The sequence below is a fragment of the Gopherus flavomarginatus genome, chromosome 8 (assembly GCF_025201925.1).
Source record: "Gopherus flavomarginatus isolate rGopFla2 chromosome 8, rGopFla2.mat.asm, whole genome shotgun sequence".
NCBI classification, from domain to species: Eukaryota; Metazoa; Chordata; order Testudines; family Testudinidae; genus Gopherus; species Gopherus flavomarginatus.
Genome location: NC_066624.1, coordinates 38,964,307 through 38,985,811, shown reverse-complemented (window position 1 = coordinate 38,985,811; position 21,505 = coordinate 38,964,307). Strand labels below are relative to the sequence as shown.

General features: G+C 48.9%; 1 protein-coding gene across 1 annotated transcript; it reads left to right on the top strand.

The window, feature by feature from the left end:
- Positions 1 to 19,924, top strand: XKRX (XK related X-linked). Its single transcript, XM_050965075.1, has 4 exons — positions 1 to 310; positions 8,720 to 9,853; positions 13,203 to 13,462; positions 18,322 to 19,924. Exons 2-4 carry the CDS (start codon positions 9,519 to 9,521, stop codon positions 19,065 to 19,067), a joined length of 1,341 nt encoding a protein of 446 aa, XP_050821032.1. The 5' UTR covers positions 1 to 310; positions 8,720 to 9,518; the 3' UTR covers positions 19,068 to 19,924.
- Positions 19,925 to 21,505: the final 1,581 nt, after the last annotated feature.

The following is a 21,505-nucleotide window of genomic DNA, read 5'->3' as shown; positions in this document are numbered from 1 at the left end:
ACAAGCTACACAGTGACCAAGAATCTAGTGTGGCTGCCAGTAGGCGTCTCCCCCTTGTCACTGCCCACTGTGCGATAGATTCAGAGGCACACGAAGGAGCATGCTGGCACCGGAAACTTCAGGGGCTGTTTAAACTCCCAGCACACAAGTCCCTTAAGAGTCTGCACATATTTTTAAAATCTCAGTGTACATTGCTGCATCCCCTGAGGTCCAGTGAACAAGGACAGCTGTGACATCTTTAGAACTGAGAAGGAGCCGTGAGGATGGGAAGGCACTGGCTATTCACTCTGACAGGGATTGCTTAAGAACCGTGAGTATGAGTTAGGATGGGCTAGATTTGCTGTTATTTGGGACCCAAAAAAACTGGCTAGGAATAGCCCAACTTGATGAGAATTTGCTAGAACAAGATGGGATTGACTAGAGTTGGGAAGGAGGGTTAATGAGGATTAACAGTTAAAATCAGTGAGGCTAGGGATTACCTGGCACCAATTAGTGATGATTACAGTCAGCACTGAGTAACAATTTCTTAAGATTCAGGTAGGTCAGTGAAGACAACAAAAAGGAAAGGGTGACTGTGTCCTGATTTTCTCAGTGGAAAAGGGAGATCTGTTCTCAAGGGATCCATCTGATGCTTTCATAGGATCTCTGTAGAGTAGTGGGATCTGCTCACTATGAGCTCTGCTTGCTGTGCGGTGGGCATCATTTCCTCCTATGGTTCCAATATTGGCAAGGTAGATGATAGCTGTAACCTTCAGAGGGAGAGAGTGTTATTTTCTTGAAGTGCCTCTTGTAATAAATGCCAACAAATCAAAGCAAAATCGTGCGGCAAATATGCATGGTTAAATATCACACTGTCCCTTTAAATTCCTGCACAGCTCTGGCAGCTAATGTTAAGTCGGATAATGGGGGCTTTACACTCTGAGAACTAATTACACACAAACACCACAAGGTCTGAGTGGAATCACAAGATAACTGCTGCCTTTCCTGAGGAAAATTAGATGCTGATGAATCAAGGCCTTCAGCAGCCTGATGCTAGCTGATATGGAATAGCCTGATGGAGGGCTGCTGTAATAGGAGGAAAGTTGTCACTAAACCCCCCATTAGCTAGCAGTACATGTACCTTGCTTGTGGCACTAGCTAAAGTTCAGCTTGCTGTTGGATATCAGCACCCTGCCCTGGTGTGTTCCCCAGCTTGGCACTGGCACGCTGTCAAACAGGGCTAACAGAGCTCTCTTTTCCAGTCAATAGCTTTTTTGAGACATTTTGGGAGGGCGGAGTTAAATTTTCCTTTTGAGCTCACACGCTACAGTTCTCTTAACCCCGTGGAATGAAGGAAACTAGGGACCTGAAATCAAGTGTAGAGAGATAAGCAGCGTCCCAGAGTATATTCATATTCAGCATCTGAAGAACACTGCACAAACACCTGTTCATTCCTTATGAAACAAAGATATTTAAGCACATAGTGATGAGATGTGTAATAAAACAGACAGGCTTGAAGGAGGTAAGGCAAACAGTTCCCAGAATGGGGAAACAGGCCACGAGAAGAGCCAGATTGTTTCCTTTTGATTCCATTGGGATTTCCTGGGGGGCATGTCAGGGTGATGCACCATCTGGACTAAGGCTTCACACCCTGAGGATGCAGGAATGACTGTTATGTGGTTGACGTACACAGATACTTGTTTGTGCTAGATTCATTTGCAATAGGAGAATTAGTTCCAACCTTTGCTCCGGGGAGAGGAGAGAATGTCCATAAAGAGCAGCCTGCTGTAAAGCTTGCAACCCCTCCCATTGGGTAACGGGACTAGTTTGCATAGCAATTTGCTGCTAGGGGACAGGGCTTTCAGTTTTCCCATGCCATTCCCATTCCAGGAGTTTTGTAGTATATTTTGCAGGAAAGCTGACTTTGAATGCAGCCTCTGATTTTCTGGCAGACCTTTACTTTTTACCCAGCTTTTGTGCTTGCTTTTACTGGGGCACTTGGCCTCAATTAAGACAGCAAGCCCATGACAGAGACAGGCCTAGATGCTTTCTTCTAGCTTGTCTGTTATACTTTCTTTTCCATTTCCCATACAGGGAGAAGTTAACATGTAATTTCTCTGTGCCAGACACCACTCCACAGTGCCTCTCCATTTGGGTATGGGCCTCTCTTAACCCTTTGATCACAGATTCTGAACAGCAGTGCTGGACCTGAAGGGTTCTTGGGCATGACAGGGTTAACTTCCACTGTGGGCTGGACTCCATTCCGGAGGCCTCCTCATGCTGCTTGCAGCAATGACAATGGTAGGCATGATGATGTGGCCCTGACCCTGCCTGGTACAGCCACGTCACTCACAGACACACTGTGGCTGGCTCAGAGCATTAACAGGGCCACATAAGGTTAAACCTCCAGGGACAAGGTGAATCTGTTAATTATAGAGACAAACTCTTACTACCTGGTTTATTGTTACAGTGTCACCTGCTGTGTGTATGAGAATTGCCACAAAGCTGAAAGAATTTGAAAGAATTACACTAAATAAATCAGCCAAAATAGACATTTCTTGATTTCTTTTAAAAGGCAATTCAGCAAACAAGCAGCAGTAACATTTCCCATGTCTGAGATTTACCACAAGAGAAGCAATGAAATTCCCATCAACACTACCAACTCACATAATATTATCCAAGTGCGTACCAAGTTATTATCTGCTCAGTATCTAATCGGACACTGACCAGTCACACTCAGCACAAAAGTTGCTTTTATATAAGTCCAGCCCCAAGGCTGCTGCAGTTAGATCCAATTGAATCTCCGACCCCAGGACTCCATGCAAGTGCAGGATTCTCCCCAACACAGATCTGATGACAGGATTGAGGCCTTATGTTGTAGAAGACAAAAAAGAGCAATACAAAAGTTTCCAGGAAGTCTGAAAGAAAAATCACATCAAAACACGTTTCTAAAGCCACCCCCCTGAAGTGTTTGCAATCCAAATATTGCAGCATTATTTAGCACATGGAAACCTTGCGCTGAAAGCGAATGGAAGCAAAAGTAAAAACTGACACATCTATGCTGAAATGCAAAGCAGCAAAAATCCAATCTGCGTTTTCAAAAAGAATTGTTCAGTTTTAGTTATCTACACTATGTTGCTTTGCAAAATGGCCGAGTTTCTGACTTGCAATTGATTTTGAACCTACATTATCCCTTTAGTCACCAGTTTAGTTGGTCTAATCTCTGTAATTGTTCTGAACCCAGAGTTTCAATGTTGGTTTCCTTTGTTTGTTGAATGTTTAATTTGTTAATATTTGGTGATTCCCATTTAATCCAGCTCCCTCATTCTGAGCTGCATTTTGCTTCTTTTCAGGCAGTGGAAGGAGGGTTTCAAAACACCCTTTCATCAGCCACAGCTAAATATTTAGTCATTCCTCAGTGCAAATTCTGTTTGCAGAGAGATTCCTGATCCAAAACGGGGGATGGGGAACCATAACTGCCTGTCTCTTCACTGAGACCCAGCTGCTTCTACCCCCGTTCATGACTATATTTGGGAAGCAGACAGTTCGTTTCTTGGCATGACCCAGTGATTTCCTCCAGTAGTAATGCCTTCTTCAGGGTCCTAATGCAATAGTGTTTCCAGGCAGACACCAAAGAAAAGGAGAGAGGTTTGTTTTCAAGCAGCACGTGCTCAGTTCTCTGGTCTTTTAGCTCTTTAAGAGCAGCTTCTGTTCTCCATTTACAGAAGCTAAACTGCTGGGCAGGGAATATTTTGAACTGGAGAAGCCAATGAAGCATGAAGCTTCTTCTCCCTCTCTCCTCCCCGCCCCCCGCGCCACATATAAAATCATCTCACCAAACTTTATACAGAGAGAAAGTAAAGCTCATACAGTGAATTCTGTATTTGGGTTTTATATTTAGGATGAGCAGTATTGCAACCCCAAAATGTTCTGAGATCATGAGTCAGGACCCAAAGATCATGAGGAAAAAACAGAACACATATATGTTGGTTAACCATAAGGGCTAGAACCCTGCCCCCCATTCCCTGTAAATAAAAGTCAAAATTCTCCCATGATCACAGGACTCAGAGAGCTGGGACTTTAAGAAAAGTGCCAAATATCGTGAGATTTGTGAAAATCAAGAAGAGTTGGCAACACTGGCTGAGAAGAAGGATGGTCTTGTAGTTCTGGCCCAAGACTGCAACTCACCAGGTCTAGAATCAATTTCCTGCTCTGCAGCAGACTCCAGTGTTTGATCTTGGACAAGCCACTTCATCTGTCTGTAAAATGGAACTAATGCTGTCTGTTTTGTCTATTTAGATGGTAACCTCTTCAAGGCAAGGCCTATGTTTCACTATGAGCCTGCAGTGCCTAGGATAATAGGGCTCTAAGTGCTACTGTGATACAAATAATTAGTGTCTCTGGAAAAGAGTATAGGAAGCATTCCTAGAGACCATCCACAAATAACTCTCTCCTAGCTGCTTTAGAGCAATGCTAAGTTATTCCTGGTTTTTAGCCCTAACTTTCTTTATCATCATTTTGTAATTTCTGTTTGGAAACTTTGGTCACCTCTTATTCAGGGAAATAAGACACTCCCCCATCTGTTCCATTTCTTAGATACCTGATGTCATCCGGCACTATGCTCATCTTAGAGGCAGCAGCTGCTTCTGCAGCATGGCAACTAACAGGCACACAACTCTCCAGATGGGAACTAACTCTTGCATCACATGGAATGATCTATTTCTGTTCCCTCTCTCTGCTTGCACAGTCACTCCTTGTTTACCTCTGTCCTATTTTGTACTGCTGCTCTGCAATAAACTGAGTTCAAGGCCTTCTCTATAGTAACCTCAGGCCCAGTTCAGCACAGATACATGCATGCCCATCCCATTGATTATAATGGGAGTGCTAAGTGGATATGAGAGCAGAATTTAGCTTTTATCCTTACAATCTTGTTTTATGATCTGTCTGTTAAAGCACAAGATTGAGTCAGATGTAGGTTCTGATCCTAGCTCTGCCAGTGACTTGCTGTGTGAACTAGGGCAATTCCCTTAACCTCTCTCAGTGCCTCACCTATAAAATGGGGATGATCATACCAAACTCACAGTAGGAGATATGCAGCTTTATTGGTTAATTCCTGTGAAGTACTTGGAGATTCTTGTACAGAAGGCAGCATTAGAGTGCTTATGTGCTTAAATAATTATATTTAATTCATTTATCAGGAAATATGGAAAGACACAATTAAGAATCTATGACTATGTTGAGTTAGGAGAGCTCAGGCATTGCTCAATTGAAGGCAAGCTGCACTGGCAGCTTGCCAGAATCCTGATGGTTGCATTTAATTTGCATAAATGGAGCAGATTACAAGTTGCTCTTATGGTTAATGAAAAGGTGTGGACATGACTGGCCCCAACATGCAATGTTTCTTTAGTGCTCAGATGAAGGTGGTGCATTGCATGCTGGGACCAGTCATGTCCACAGGCTGCACCTGTGTATTGAAGAGGATGCCAGCTGTGCTTGGTACATTTACTGCTTTGTGCTGGGGGATGAATGTGTTATGTCACAATGTGGCATGAATGCCACTGTACTGTGATGCTGCATCAGCCCCTGAAGATATTTCAGCTCTGTTTGGAGAATAGATCTATCACTACTGACTGTCCCACAAAATGAAGGCAGGTGGCAGCCATCCTGTTTCCTGCAGAGACCTTTGGAAAGCAGAGTCACCCAGTAAGGTCCAGAGGTAGATACAGAGGTGCTACAGCAGTTTCCCATACTGTTACTCTTATAGGCCATTGCAGCTGTAAGCTGGGACACTAATGGTCTCATCTAGCCTTCCCTTTCCTCTTCTCTCAAATAGAACATACTTCCTTCTGGGGCTTTTGACATCTTCATGCTTGTAGCACCCTATATTAGCAGCCTGGTATAGTGTTGTCTAGGAGCCGAGGAGAAAACATTGACCACTTGCTGAAAGCATAATTACTTGTTTACTTCACAGCCCTGCTGAACACCCACCTGAGAAAGGAGCACAATAATGAAGTACTCTGGTTTCTGTGTGTTTCAGAGGGAAAGCTTCTGATGGTAGTGAAAGCCCCTCAACATCTAGCCAAATTCTATTTCCAGTTCTGCTACTGATATGCTAAGTGACCCTTGGCAGCCTTCCTATGCCTCAGTTTCCCCTCGGTATACCAGGGATAACACTTACTTAACTCACAAGGGTTGTAAGGGTTCATGTTTGCAAAGCACAGGGAGGCTGTTGGATGAAGGATGCTACAGAAGGGGGTGAGGTAGTATTAGCAGTGGACGGTACACATCTTACTGTTTTCCTATAAATTTGGATCAACACCTTTCAAGCTAGCCTAGTTGCAAAGGGACTGTCTGGCAAGCAGCTTTTAAAGCTACCTATAGCTTCTGGGTCTCCGTAAAATAGGAAAAATTGGCCAATCACAAACATTTCATGGCTGAGTCACATCTCACATCTAGTAGGTGCTGTCAGTATACATGATCATAGACCACTTATTGAATTCTGGCAAACAAGGAGCGTGCATATAGGCTCTGAGGACCTGTTGACAGTTATTGATTAGCCTATGGCGGTATCAGTGCTCATGCATTAAGAAAGAGGTCAGATATTTGGGAACGGAAGGAATGATCCCTGACTGAGGTCAGGAACAGGGGTGCTGGTAAAAACAATGAGGAGTTAGGTGGCACCTTAAAGACTAACAGATTTATTTGGGCATAAGCTTTCGTGGGTGAAAAACCACTTCTTCAGATGCTTCAGGGGTGCTGGTGCTGCCTTGGGATTGATGTTATTGGGGAAGTGGTCAGAGATGCTGACTGGTACATGGTGCTGGCCACCAGGTCCTTCCCACATCTACAGTTGTGATGTTTCCATAGCCCCAAGCCCTGACTGCAAGAATATGGGGTCCCTGACCTGCAGGATGGAGGGAAGGTCTATTCTGTTGCCTTGGTTCAAATCTTTATCCCCCTATGTTAGACAAGGAGACATCCCACTTGTCTCCAGCTCACAGGCATATGGAGACCCTGGAGACACAAGGGAAAACACCCTCATCAATAGGCTAGGGGAGGGTGTTCAGGTGAGGCTCATAGGAATAGCTAGGAGAGGGTACAGGTCAAAAGTGTTTTAAGATCTCATCAGTTTCCCATTAGATTATAGAATAAAAGAAAATACCTGCTTTGTTTACTACAGGAATTCACATGCCATTGCAGAGGCCAGCTGCTCCAGCCCACTTCATCTTACCCAAATGCTGGCTGCAGTCATGACTTCTCAGTAACATCTATTTCCACACAGCCTCCCCTTACACAGAGAACAGCTGTGCCCAGACACACAACACAGAACCTGGTTACATTCATGACTCCTCACTCAGCCACCTTTCCTCTCATCAAGAAACTAACTCTGGAAATAGGTCTGATCTCATTGTGCATTAGAAGGATCTCCACTTTTCTGCCTCACAATTTATGCTTCTTAGGCAGCAAACAAACTCCACACCCGGAGGCTGGTCCTAGGTGGGTGAGAACAAAGATCTGATAGTGATCTGCTGAGTTCCGCTCACATGTTAGCTTCTGTGGACAGATCACTGTTATCTTCCTTCCTTCTTTGCAAAGCAGAGAAAGGGGTACAGAGAATAGTAGAGAGCAGGAGGAATCTAACTTCAAGGGCCTAGCTAGGGTCTTCAGGGCAGCATTGGGCCAGTTAGCTAAGGAAAGCAGCATGTACTAAGAGAGAGTCACTCAGTCAGCAGCCATCATCACAGCCAGATTTTCAAAGGAGCTTTGTGCACCCAACATGCTAAACTTTATTGAAAATCTAGTCCACAATGTCTAGGACAATAGTGCCAAACATCTGGCTACTTGATGTACTTATATGGTCTGCACAGTTTATGAGGATTCTGTAGAATCTCAGTTTTCATTTTAAAAAGTTTCGGGCCCTACCAGTTGCAAAGAAAACCTTCCAAACACAAAGGGAGCATAACCAATGCAGTCTGTAGAGAGTATGACAACATAACCGAGAGGTGGGAACTCCCCCATCCTTCAGTCGTTTCACTAGGGGTTGACACCAAAGCCTACAGAGTCTTACACTTTACAGATCGGCATTAACTATTTCATTGCTGATCATTTTAGTTGGGGAATTGAAACCCATGGGGGTGGGAACGCGGATCTGGTGCAGCAAAGCAAACGCAGAGGGAAAAGGCAGGGAGGGAGGAAGAGCAAGACTAGCACTGGTCCCAGGGCGAGTGTAGGTCCCCCCTGCCTGGTGGGGGAGGGGGACATGCAACAGCGCACTGAAAGAATAGCGATGAGGCTGATGATGGGGGATACTTTGTGCCAGCCCCCCATTAACGCCACTGGGAGACCCTCTCGGGACTCGCTGAGGGACTCCGCAGTCCGCTCCCCGCCCCGAGTGAACGGCAGCCGGCTCCAGGCGCTGAGCCACGCGCCGCTCTGCGGTGGGCGCTAGGACCCGGGAAGCCGGCGCACGGAAGCGCTCACACCTGCTGGGCCACATCAGCCCGGGCGAGCCCCGCGGCTGGGGGTGGGGAAAAGGGAACTGGCCTGTGGGCTGCTGCCCTGGCCGCGGCTGAGTCCGCTGGGGGAGCAGGGCGGGCAGCCTCGCGCGAGGTGCCCGCGTGCGCCCGGGAGCTGGTCCCCGCCCGTGCCCACGCGGTGCCGGGGGAGGGTGAGCCATCGGCGGGCGGCTCCCGCTGTGCGTGCCCGCGCTCAGCCCGTCTCTCCTCTTCCTCCTCCGCAGAGCCCCGCGCAGCCCGTCTCCGGGGAGGACGCCGCAGCCAGCTGCCCGCCGGGGCGCACGGAGCTCCTGGCTGCGGGCGGGTAGTGCGGCGCGCTATGGACCCGGAGAGCCCGCCCGGCGCTGCTGCGAGCGGGGTGCAGCCTGCCCGCCGTGTGCCGAGACCTCCAGCGCCGGGACAGGGCCACCTGCACGGCGCCGTCTAGGACGGGCTCCTCTCCCTGCCCGGGATCCAGAGCAGCAGCAACTTTCCCCCGTGGACCATTCTCCCCCAACTTCTCGGCGCCGGCAGGAGCCCGGGTGACATTCCCCTGCACTGCAGCTCCCTGCTCAGGCTGTGGCTCCTACGCTCCTTTGGAAGAGACGCCAGTTCAGTTGCCTGAATTTGATACGCCTTAAAAAAAAAAAAAAAAAGAAAAAAAAAAAAACCAGAAGCCAAGACATCTCTCTCCAGGCTATCCTCCCTGGCGTCGGATCACCATTAGCTCGGAGGAGCCATTGCTGTTGTCCGAATCTAGGGTACAGTTGCCCGTGACCGGCAGAAGCAGCCTGGCTCTGGGCTGAAAGTGAGGAAGTTGTACAGCCAATGCTCTTTTGTAGATTTATTCAACACACACTGCAGGTTGCCCCTCCTAGCAGGCTGCATCTCAGAGAAAGGCAGCACAGCCACTGAAAAAGGATGGTTCTTAAAGGCTCCTGAGCTGAACAGGGTTAATTCATCACTGCATTAAACACTTCTGTGGCTCAAGGAAGGGGACACTAGCTCAGAGCTGGTAAGACTGGAGAGGCTGGGGTTCCAAGGATGGACAACATGTGTGAGGTTCCCATTGGGGAATGTTCAGACCAACCCCAACTTGAAGAAAAAACAGGGGAGCCCCTTGTAGCTCCCAAGACAAAGCCACCATTCAGTATCATCTTCTCCACACTTCTCTTCTGTGGCGAGTGTGTGGCTGCTGGGTTCCTGTGTTCCTCCTACAGTCACTCTGATGATCACTTCTGGCTTGCAATGACCATTCTCTTCATGTTGTATCCATCCATCATGGTCCAGCTGACCCTCATTTTTGTCCACAGGGATTTGACCAGTGACAAGCCACTGGTGCTACTGATGCACATTCTACAGTTGGGTCCTGTCATCAGGTGAGCAGCATGAATACCTCCCCATCCCCACTGTAATACATACACGTCCCCCTTCTCCCTGCCCCAATGAACTAGGGATGAGGTGATCTGTTCCCTGAGTCAACCAGCTGCACACTGAGTCAGTCCCAGGGACACTGTGTTGACTAGGGAAGCTTCCTGTACAGAGTTCTCCTAGGGGACGATGCAGGAGCACTGGCTGTGATAGAGTTCTCAGCCATTACAGTTCTACCCTGCTGAGAGTTATTGTTTGTATAGTGCTTTGTCAGTGGAAACCATGACTAATATTACTGTTACTAGAGAGGCTCTCTGGGGCATGGTGTAGTAGCAGCTCTGGCTGTGGGTAAATTCTTAGCTGCCCCAGTCCCTGTAGGGAGAGGTGTAGGAGCTGTAGGGTAGTTCCTAGATCCTTCCCTGTGGTACATGCTAGCTATATGGGGGGGAGGGATAGCTCAGTGGCTTGAGCATTGGTCTGCTAAACCCAGGGTTGTGAGTTCAGTCCTTGAGGGGGCTGTTTGGGGCAAAAATCTGTCTGGGATTGGCCCTGCTTTGAGCAGGGGGTTGGACCAGATGACCTCCTGAGGTCCCTTCCTACCTTGATATTCTATAGGTTCCAGGAGCTCCAGGCTACTGCATTTGGTTCCCTTTAGCATTATACAGGAGATTGCAACCTGTTTCCTCCTGCCCACAGCAAGGCAAGAGTAGTTATGAAAGGTCAAGTAAGCAAACCAGATTTAGGCTTGGATTCAGCTGCCTTACAAAAAAATAGAATCTGTAACTTAGCAAAACCTCATGAGGCTGAGACAGTTCATTATCTCAAAATAGTTCCATTTTCTCTCTCCCTCCTCTACCCAAAGACAGGCTCAGAGGAATAAAGCCCTGGAGATTTCCTCTTCTCCTCCTAACCCCAATGGAAATGAACCACAGGAGTTTCCTACCCAGCCATCTCCCCCAAAGACAGTGGTCACTGGAACCTACCCAGGCAGCTTCCTGCCTCACCCCTTCCAGACTAAATGCTTACTGTCTCTCTGTAAGGGAGGTCTGCAGTGAACTCTTCTTTAACAAAGACTTCTTTTTCATGATTGCTATTTGCACTTCTTGTCCCCTCTGAGTTAGTTGGCCACACTGAGAAACAGGGAATTGGCTAACGAAGTCTGTGTAGTCACAGCTGTATAGCATGGGGGAAGGGGCAAATTCTCTTGCTGGGGCCATTTCAGAGCTGAGATGAGAATAAGGTGTGGCTGGGAGTCCTGTCTCTGACTGAGGGAAGGCAGCTGTCACCTTGGGTTTGATGACATGGGAAGGATGAGATAGGGAGACAGGGGACAAGGAAGGGAAGAGCATTGATGCAAATGGGTGAGTTTTGGAACAGTAAAATCCTAGGAGCAGCGAGACACCCAGGCTGCTGTAGCCATAGACCCAAGAGAGACAGGAGGAGCTGGATGCAGTAAACAGGAAGGGAAGAAGTCTAGGTAGGTCTCATTCCTAGAGAATGACAGTGATTCCTCCTTCCAGACAGGAATCTGCCCCTCCCCGTGTTAGCTCTGCCTATTCCAGCAAAACAGCCTGTTTTTACGTACCCTATGTTGTGGGAAAGCCATGCTGGCTGCATTAGAGCTCACTAAAAAAATAAAAGCTTTTAAAACCAGTTTCTGTTTCCAGCTGGGCTGGGGAACAGGCTAGGTGTCTCTCTTCTGGCCTGTGAGGGTGTCAGTTGCCCTGGGATGCACCCAGGTGATGTTCAGACGTCTCCATGGAGAAATGTTGGGAAGGAGATAAGCAGGACAATATGGTATATCTAGCTGGCATCTAAACAACTAACTCAGAGCCCTCCACTTCGTGCAGTGCCCACAAACCCCCAGAGATTCAGAGCTGGTACTCCTTCTTACAGGAGGCAAAGAATGGAGGAGTATCAGGGTGTCCCTCAGCACGCGTTGTTTCAGCTCTAATGGGATAATGGTGTCCTTGACTGAATATCCAAGTTTTTGGGGACTTCCATCTGGCCATTTGATCAGGATGAGAGTTATTTTAGGGCTAAATTTCCACTGCCAGTTTTAATGGTAGCATAAATTGTATCATTGAGTAGAGGCCATCTGCAGGGCCTCTCTGATCCCACACCTTGCCCCAAATGCCTAACTCATCTTGCTGTGCAGACTCTAGCTGTGTGAAAGCACACAGCCGGATCTCTCTACAAGGGGACGATGCTGCAACTGGCCCCCATCCATTTCAGCAGCAAAAGGTCAAATGTAGAGTGCCTGTAATGCCTTCTGTTGTGACATCTGCAGGTACGTGGCTGAAGTGAGAGGAGCCTCAGAACATTCTAGAGAGACTTGTCTGCAAACCCTTTCAAGAGCAGCCCTGCAGTCCAAACTGCTGAGTCTCACCTGGTTTCACTGAGTCATACATTGGCTCTGGGCTCACTGGAAACTGGTCCTTTCAGATGAATGTGGCTTCAGTTCAGAGTTTGCAACACAACATATAACCAGGCGAGGCTTGGGTCCCATAAGAGAAGTGGTGCAGAGATCTAATTCCACTTGGTCTGAAAAATGGCGATTTCTCTTGTACCACTGATTGTCCTAATAAAGTTTTCTGCTATCAGTCTTAGAGTGCATTGGTTTCTAAGCTGAAGCTAAACACATTTAGGTGTTAGCTCTTTTCAGCAAACCATTTCTCTTTCTCTCATACTTACTCTGCCTCTAGTGATTTTGATGGATATTGAACTGACTCTTACAAGTGCTGAGAGTAATGTAATGCAGATTTCCAAAGAAAACCAAGGGCCAGAATATTTCAGAGATGCACAGTGCAAGAATGGTCTCCAGGGCTGGCAAAACCAACCATAAACTACCACATACAGCATAAGTAGAAGGACTTCCCCAACCCTTCACTTACTCTAAGGAGGCCAGTGAGGATCTGGTTGTGGCAAAGACTCCAGGGTACCTGTTCCCTGGGCTAAAGTAAATCAAACAAAATGCATGGACGACAAGGGGGGAAAAGTCATGCTGCCAGAACTGTCATGCCAACAGGTTAGGAAGGGGATCACTCTCTCTTACCCACACACACACACTCACTCAGTCCTGCTCGTTTCAAGCATTGCAGAAGAGCAAAGCGTGTTTTGGGGTGCATGTTTCCCAAAATGCAAATATAGTGCCCTGCCCCTGGTTTGGGAACGGGGGGTGCTGTTTGCCTTGCCATGCTCTCCTTCACTAGTTGCCTCCTTGTTAAACTGCTTGAGTGGAATCAGCAAACTCCGGCTGGGGAGGATGCCGACAAGGAGAGACTTGCGGAGGAGCATGACAGGGTCCCTGGTGAGGGTGCAGGCTGGCTGAGCTGATGGGCTCCTTTGTCTGTGCAGGTGCGTGGAGGCCCTGGTGGTTTACTGTTGCTCGGGGCGGCAGGAGGAGCCATACGTTACCATCACACGCAAGAAGAAGCTCAGGAAGGGCTCTGAGGTGGAGCTGGAGCAGGAGGTCGGCCACTCGATCCGCAAGCTGGTCACACACCGCAATGCCTTCAAGCGCATGGCAGTGATCCAGGCCTTCCTGGGCTCCACACCGCAGCTCACACTGCAGCTGTACATCAGCATCATTGAGATGTATGTCCCCACTGCCAGAGGTAAAGGAGGAATGGGGCAGCATGGGTAGTGACCAGTGAGGCTCAAGTTGCAGGCCCAGAAATTCGAGTGCTTATCCAAGTCTATCAGGTCTGCAAATGCACAGTGGAAGTCTCATAAGAACAGGGTAGTCCTCTAGTTCAACCTCCTCTGGAATGGAAGGTGACAGATGTTTAACAGCACATAGCAATGCTGTACCATGCTTTGGGAGAGCATGTGAAGACAAATGCAGTATCCAGGGCCGGCTCCAGGCCCCAGCGCGCCAAGCGCATGCTTGGGGCAGCATGCTGTGGGGGGCGCTCTGCCGGTTGCCGGGAGGGCGGCAGGCGGCTCCAGTGGACCTCTCGCAGGCGTCCGTGCGGAGGGTCTGCTGGTCCCGCGGCTCCAGTGGACCTCCCACACGTGTGCCTGCGGATGCTCCACCGGAGCTGCAGGACCAGCGGACCCTCTGCAGGGACGCCTGTGGGAGGTCCACTGGAGCCGTGGGACCGGCGAGCAGCAGAGCGCCCCCCGCGGCGTGCCACCGTGCTTGGGGCGGCGAAATGGCTAGAGCTGGCCCTGGCAGTATCCAAATGATACTAGAGGGGAATGTTTAGGTAGCAAACTCAGACTTGTGGGTAACATCTTTGTGGAGCCTGTTTCATGCCAGAGAAAAGGTCCATGGCAGGTAGGGCAGCACACTGCTGAATAGGATGTCTTAGGCACTGGCCCATACAGCTAAGATCTAAGTCTTCTAAACTTGATGTATCACTCAAAAAGGATGGGAAAGAAACATGTCTAGTTCAGTCCCTGGCTTATTTTTCCATGCAGGACTCTCTCTGTCGTGTAAAGTCCTGTAGGTGAGGGAATGATGGCCTAGTGGCTAGGGCACTGGTGTGGGGCTCAGGACATCTGGGTTCAATTCCTGTCTCACCCACTGACTGACTGCCTGTGTGGCTTTGCAGAGTCACAGTCTACCCTGTGCCTCAGTCCTCCAACAGTCAATTGGGGATAATGCTTCCTTGCCCCATAGGGCCCCATGGAGGCTAAAATCCATGAACCAATGTGAGGTGATCTGGTACCATGGCCATAAAAGTTAGATTCCCCATCTCCACTAGGGGCATAGTGAGGTAGGGCTTTAACATCTCCCTTCATGTGATACTGTTGCCTCTGTCTCCTTTGGAAGCTGCATCCATTCCAGAGCTCATCTTACTGTTACGTATATTTTAAAAGAATTTTTCGTAGTCATATTTAAATCTGGTGCAGCCACAAATAAGTTCATATGACGTCCATGGAAAAAAATCACTAAAGCTGTTAGGATCCAGGCAAGGAAACAGACTCCAAACCAAAATAAACCTTAATTTAAGCTAATAGTATAAATGATGAGGAGGAAATTGGGTTTTATCCAATCAGTTGCTATTCCTAATGTACAATGAGTGCTGTGTTTAGTGACTCTCTGCTTATAAAATCCTGAGAGCTACCGTCTCAGTCTCATTTAATAGAATTAGAGGGTGAGTGCCTCACTCGTGCTTTGAGCCATTCATGCTGTGTAAAAGGGCAGGAGCAGTGTAAAGAGGCCCTAAATGCCCTGCTTCCAGCATGGAAGGAGTCCCCTGGTAGGGGCACTGTGGAAGAGAAGGCTACGTCCTAGGACCCCCTTGCAAGTTGGGGTGTATGGGTTGTGCTGAGGTAGGAGCAGTGTGCCGAGGTGAGGCCATAGCTTGCATCACTGGGGAGACTTGGGGGAAGCTATGGTAACTAAGAGAGGCTCCCAGAGCTACTCCAAGGGCCTCTCCAGACTCTGGACTGGTGCAGGACGGGGAGGGAACAAAAGTGGCTTAAAACCACCATAACTCCCCTCCTCCCAGGTTGCAAGTTCATGCTGCTCCTCTGAGAGGCACAGCACAGAATCTTAGCCAGAGGGAGTCCCATAGGTCCATATCCTTGGCTGGTGTGAATCATGGTAGCCCTCTTGACTTAGCAGCATTGTTGGTTTCACTTGCCAGGGATGGGGGCTATAAATTTCAACTGGATTACTCCCATGAGTAAAGTTAAGCATGGACCTGGCCCAGGACTGGTAAAGTAAATTGGCTTTGGGTAGGGAAGGTGATCTCATGGATGAGGTGCAGGCCAGGAAGGGAGGTGACCTAGGTCGTCCTGTGGCTCTGCCACACATTTCCCGTGTGACCTGGAGCAAGCTCGAACTTGTGACTCAGTTTTCCCCTGAAGATAACAGCATGTACCTACCTCCTGCAGGTGTGGTGAGGCTAGATTAATTAATGTTTGTGAAGCGCTGTGAGAGCTGCAGATAGAAGAAGCTCTAGAAGCACAAAATAGTAGTATTGCATCTAATTTATTACAACTTGAACCTACATTGTTAAAGTCAAAGGGAAGTTTTCCATTGACTGGGAGCAGGATTGGGCATAGAATCAGTAAATGTGTAAACCAAGTTTTCCAATTCCTCATCTGTGTAAACAATGTAACCTCCTGATGCAGTGGTTCTTAACCTTTCCCGGCTACTGCACCCCTTTTAGGAATCTGATTTGTTTTGCATACCCCAAGTTTCACCTCACTTAAAAACTACTTGCTTACAAAATCAGACATACAAATACAGAAGTCACTTGCTGAAAAATTGCTCACTTTCACATTTTTACCATAGCATTATAAGATAAATCAATTGGAATATAAATATTGTACTTACATTTCAGTGTATAGTATATAGAGCAGTATAAACAAGACATTGTCTATATGAAATTTTAGTTTGAAACTGGTGTTTATCACTAGTTTACATAAAAGTTTACTAGTTCAGAAAGTGGAGATTTCCATTCTTGTGTATGTCTCATATGCCTCAAGCTGCTAAACACTTACACACCCAAAGGAGCATGAATTAATAGGAGAATGACACCCAGTTTCCACTGACCTTCATGTCCACGTGCAATTTAAGGATTTGTGCAATGAGCAGTATTCCAGGTCACAAATAACGCACTGCTCCCTAGGAAAGAAGAGGAGATTATTCACAAAGTACAGAAAGAAACTCCTTTTCATTTTGTGAGGCCCTTCCAGGGTCTACCTGTACACTCTGTATCCTCTGTAACTGTAAAACACTCTGGGTCTCACACTGTGGTCCATGCATCACTGGGGACTTGCTGGTGGTTCATGGAGTGCCGACTAGCCAGACTGTGCTGCCTGCCTTCCTTGCAGGACAATTAAAAGCACCTTTTCCCCCTAGTAGTACTTTTCTACATAAGCCAGTGCCATAGTTACCCAGGGATGCTGTGTGATCATGAATGTGAGGGAAAGTGTCCCCTAGAAAATCTCCATTCAGGTGTGATCCACACTACAGAAATGTTTGAGAAGCTCTGGAATAAAACCTCTGGCTATTCCAGCAACAGATGCAGGAAAGTAACCCTAGCTAAGGCATTTGCATAGGGAGCTTGTCTGTACATCTTGAATCTACATGCCACAAGTAGCAAATACATCATTTATTTACTACACCTGAGATCAAAAGCAATTTTCCTTTATGGTTGCAGCACAGTTTCCCTGTCCAGGCTGAACTAGAGTGACCAGGCCAGCTACGTTTCCTGTATTTAAAGACTGACTTTGTAACACACAGGACAAAAGCTCACTCCTCCCACATGTACTACAGTACATTGAAATCATAGTATCTGATCATTTGCCTGGCTACTGCTGAAACATGAGACAAAGTATGTCCTGCATTGACTTGCTGTGGCTCACAGGACATTAGTCACTAAATAAGGGTGGACAGAGACTTGCTTAAACATAACTCTCCTAGCAGAATCTGTCAGAGATTGCCCTGTCGCAAGTCTGCAGCCACTTTCTTGTCTAGTTTATAACTGTGTTAGGTGCGGATCGCAGCAATAATTGTGTCCGATGACTGAGTCCAATGCACTTACAAGCCTCAGTCTGGACAGGGCCTGGGCTGGTTACAGTTGTAGAGACAGAAAAGGGAATGGGGCCAAACAAGATTCATGGCTGTCCTGCAGCCTGCCCTCCTTGCTACTGCACTAACTACCTAGGTGCTTATACCACACTGCTCCCCATTGTATTTGAGCACCTGGGCCACCAGATCATACCCAGTTACAACTGCACAACCCCAGCCAAGAGCAGAATTTTACCCTAACTCGGAGGTCTTAAGCCAAATTCAGGCCTAGCTGACGCAGGGGCAGCCATGGCTCTGGGCCTGCTGGCATCTGGGCTCAACTGAATCTCCTTTCTGGAGTGACATGGGGTTTGTTAGCTGTCTGAATTAGTGGGGTGGGGGAAGGTGTAGATGGTACATTAACCTACTGCTGAGCACCCACTCACCCAGCAGGTAAGAAGGAATGCAAATGTTCCCACTTTGGGCAGAAGAGGGTCTTGGGTGGCTACACTTACAGGAAGAAGAAAGAGGCTTGCTGTGGAGGATTTAGGGCACCAGGACATACTGTCTTCACCAGGCCGTTCTCGGCAGGGACATTCCTTTCCCATTTGGGATCTAGCTAACCAGACTGTTTCTGTCCCTCACCTGCAGCTGCTGTAGGCCCCTGCTGCTGCCTGCCACAAGCTGTTCCTCTCCTGCTCCTTGCCAGCTCCCAGCCCCTTTTCATACCACTGTGAACCATTCTGCCCCAGTACCAGTTCCAAACCCCTGCACACACCCTCCAGGCGTCATCCCTCAGCAGTGCCTGCTTGAATTGGGCATGAGTTGTCCCTCCCCAGTACCCACTCCAAGCCCCTGTCCACACTGAGACTTTTGTGCCTGACCCAGGGTCTGCTTGGACAGTGGGGCAGAGGGGAAGTCATGGACTAGAGCAGCATGTGTGCATTGCCCTGTGTAACCTCTAACCACACCTGGTCACCACCTTTCTTCCCTCCCATGCAGCAGTCCTGATGGGCATCTGCCTGGTATCAGTCACCTATGGGGCGCTGGTCTGCAACATCCTGGCCATCCAGATAAAATACGATGATTACAAGGTCCAGCTGCGGCCGCTGGCATTCATCTGTATCATCCTGTGGCGCAGCCTGGAGATCTCCACCCGTGTGGCCGTCCTGGTGCTCTTCTGCAGCGTCTTCAAGCACTGGATCATCCCCATTATGCTCGCCAACCTGCTGATCCTCTTCTTCCTGCCGTGGGTGCAATTCTGGTGTAGTGGCGCCCAGCTGCCCAACAATGTTGAAAAGAACTTTAGCCGGGTGGGCACCGTGGTGGTGCTGTGCTCCGTCACCCTCCTGTACGCTGGCATCAACATATTCTGCTGGTCGGCTGTGCAGCTGAAGCTGGCTGACCGGGACCTGATAGACAAGGCACAGAACTGGGGCCGGTTGGCCACATACTATGCTGTGCGGCTGGCAGAGAACGCTGTCCTGCTTGTCCTCTGGTACCTCTTCAAGACAGACGTGTTTGACTACATCTGTGCCCCACTGCTGGTGCTGCAGCTGCTGGTGGGCTACTGTCTGGCGATCTTCTTCATGCTCCTCTTCTTCCAGTACCTGCACCCATGCCGCCAGCTCTTCCAGCACAATGTCTCTGACTTCCTGCAGTGTGTCTGCTGCCAGCGATGTGCACCAGTCAGGCCCACACAGCTCGATACACCCTGCGAGTCTGGCGTGAGGCACAGCATCGTCTGACGCACACAGCAGGGGGAGGGGGCAGGTCCAAAAGATACAACACGAGGCAGTTGCCGATGTTAATGACCGATCAAAAGCACTTGCCTGGCTCTTGCCCGGTGTCTAGCTTTGACACGTGCCTGTTTACAGACTGAATGGGGCGGGAGCAGCCAGGCAGCAAAGCTGTGATTTATGAAGAGGAGACCAGCCAGGCTGGGCCCAAGGGGCCTCCTTACCAGTCACTAGCACAAAGCAGGTCTAAGCTGAACAGGCACCAAGACCAGAATTCTCCTGTGCCACCCACACTGCAGATCTCGGCACTTTGATGTCATGGAGGGGTCTGGTGCCTGTGGACCCAGAATCCCACCCCTCCACACTCTGCCTCTGCTGCATACTGAGGTGTCCAGCAGGAGGGGCAAGTTCAGTCTCCATTATGACACCCCCGCTGCATGAGTAAAGTGCACACTTGTCCCCACCTCCACCTCCTAACTTGTCAGGAGAGCCCTGGTTCGGGGTAGGAGAGGAGTCCAGTCCCTGACTCTCTGCTCGTCCAGACCTCCATTGCCCACCAATACACTGCGTCAATTGCACACCCAACCTGGAGTGCAGGCGCCGCCCTCTGCTGCCATGAAAGGAGATTTCTGTCTCCAAGTAAGTCCGTGCATCCCTGGACACCCCTGCTGCCCTGTGCCTTTGCTTGGCACTGCACGTCTCAGCTGTACCTCAGTAGAAGGGACGTTGTTCGTGATTGTGCCCTGTCTTCCCCATTCCCGGTGTTCTCTTTCTGGTTATTACTGTACATTTGTTGAACTCACAAAGGATGACTCTTGAAGTTGACATGGTGGGAAATGTTCTGTGTTTTAAAGGAACTGATGTCACTTTGGGTCTGGCTTTTGTCTCTTCTGGTTTTTCGTGGGCAGCATCACGTGGTTGGGTTTGAAGAGGCTGAGAGCTCCAGCGACTCATGCTCAGTGGGTGGAAATCAGGAGAATTTTCCTCCTCCCTGCTCCTGGGCTCTAACTAACTGTTCAATAGTGCCCCAGTTAGGTGTGTGTTTATTCCTTTCTTTGTGGCTTGTGGTAGTGTTTGCTAGTTGAGTCCAAATTGAACACTGGATCCTGCCCCTTCATCCTCTGGGAAAGTCTGGATCCAGATCTGAACTGCTTGGCCCATCTCCAAGACATCAGCCTGAAAGGCCCCTGAATTCCAGGGAAGTCTAGTCTGGCTTCAGACATCCCTCAGTCCCACATCCAATTGCAACACACTATTTACCAACTTCCCTCCTCTAGCTGTTTGCTAAACAAATCTCTGGAGGGAAGAGCTCTCTCTCCAGGGAGACATTGGGAATGCAGTCTTATGTTTGCAGCGGAGATAACTGCAAATGCTAACATTACTGTCCCTGACCCAGTGGGGGAGTCCTAGCAGCAGAGTATAGATAAAGTACCACATCTCATACCTCAGAGCATAGCATCTAGTATCTGGGTGCACGGACGGTCTTGTCTAAATAATAGCCCTGAGCCTAGGCAGCAGCCATCCTGGAGGTCAGAGCAAGCCTGAGAGAACACCTCTATGTCACTAGAGCAGCGGTTCCCAAATGTCATTGCACCGTGACCCCCTTCTGACAATAAAAGTTACTATAGGACCCCAGGAGCGAGGACCAAAGCCTGAGCACACCCAAGCCTTGCTGCCCCAAGCGGGGGACCAGAGCCTGAGCCCCACTGCCCCAGACTGGGGGGGGGGTCAAAGCTGAAACTAAGAGCTAGTCTTAGATGTGGAGCCTGCAACTTGAGCCCCACCACCCTAGGCTGAAGCCCTCAAGCTTCAGCTTTTGCGCCCAGGCGGTAGGGCTCAGACTTCGGCTTTGGCCCCAGGTGGTGGGGCTTGGGCTTCAGTCCCAGGTCCCAGCAAGTCTAACGTGAGCCCTGACAGCCCCATTAAAATGGGGGTGTGACCCGCTTTGGGGTCCTGACCCACTTTGAGAACCACTGCACTAGAGCTCTGCAAGTGAAGGATAGCACTACACCCCACTTCTGCCTAGTCTCGGTGCTCTCACCTAGCACTATGAATATCAGCCCTCAACTCTGTCCTGACAGCTGGTGAGCAGGAAATGTCGAAAGCAGGGCTGGGCAAACAAAACCAGCTTTGCAACCCAAACCTGCTTAGCCTCTCCACAGAGGCACTGCCAGGAGAAAGCGAGGGATAACAGGATCCTGCTCTTATCTGTGAACATTTTCTAAACCAGCTGTGACAGGTGTAGAAGCTTTCCTGATGGGGCTCATGGGCAGGCAGGACATTATTCCCACCAGATGGCAATACAAGTAGTATCTGGAGACCTAAGCCAGAGAGGTAGGTTTCTCCCTGAATGTGTCATAACTCGGGGAGCCCTGAAGGGAAGTGTTGCTACAGAAGCATGTGGAGGAATTGCTAACCAGCATAACCTGTTTTTGAGCCTGGGGAGA

Coding starts and splice junctions, on each gene's coding strand:
- XKRX (XM_050965075.1), top strand. CDS start 9,519: ATGGACAACATGTGTGAGGTTCCCATTGGGGAATGTTCAGACCAACCC. Junction 9,854..13,202: donor CAGTTGGGTCCTGTCATCAG/GTGAGCAGCATG, acceptor TTGTCTGTGCAG/GTGCGTGGAGGCCCTGGTGG. Junction 13,463..18,321: donor GTATGTCCCCACTGCCAGAG/GTAAAGGAGGAA, acceptor CCTCCCATGCAG/CAGTCCTGATGGGCATCTGC.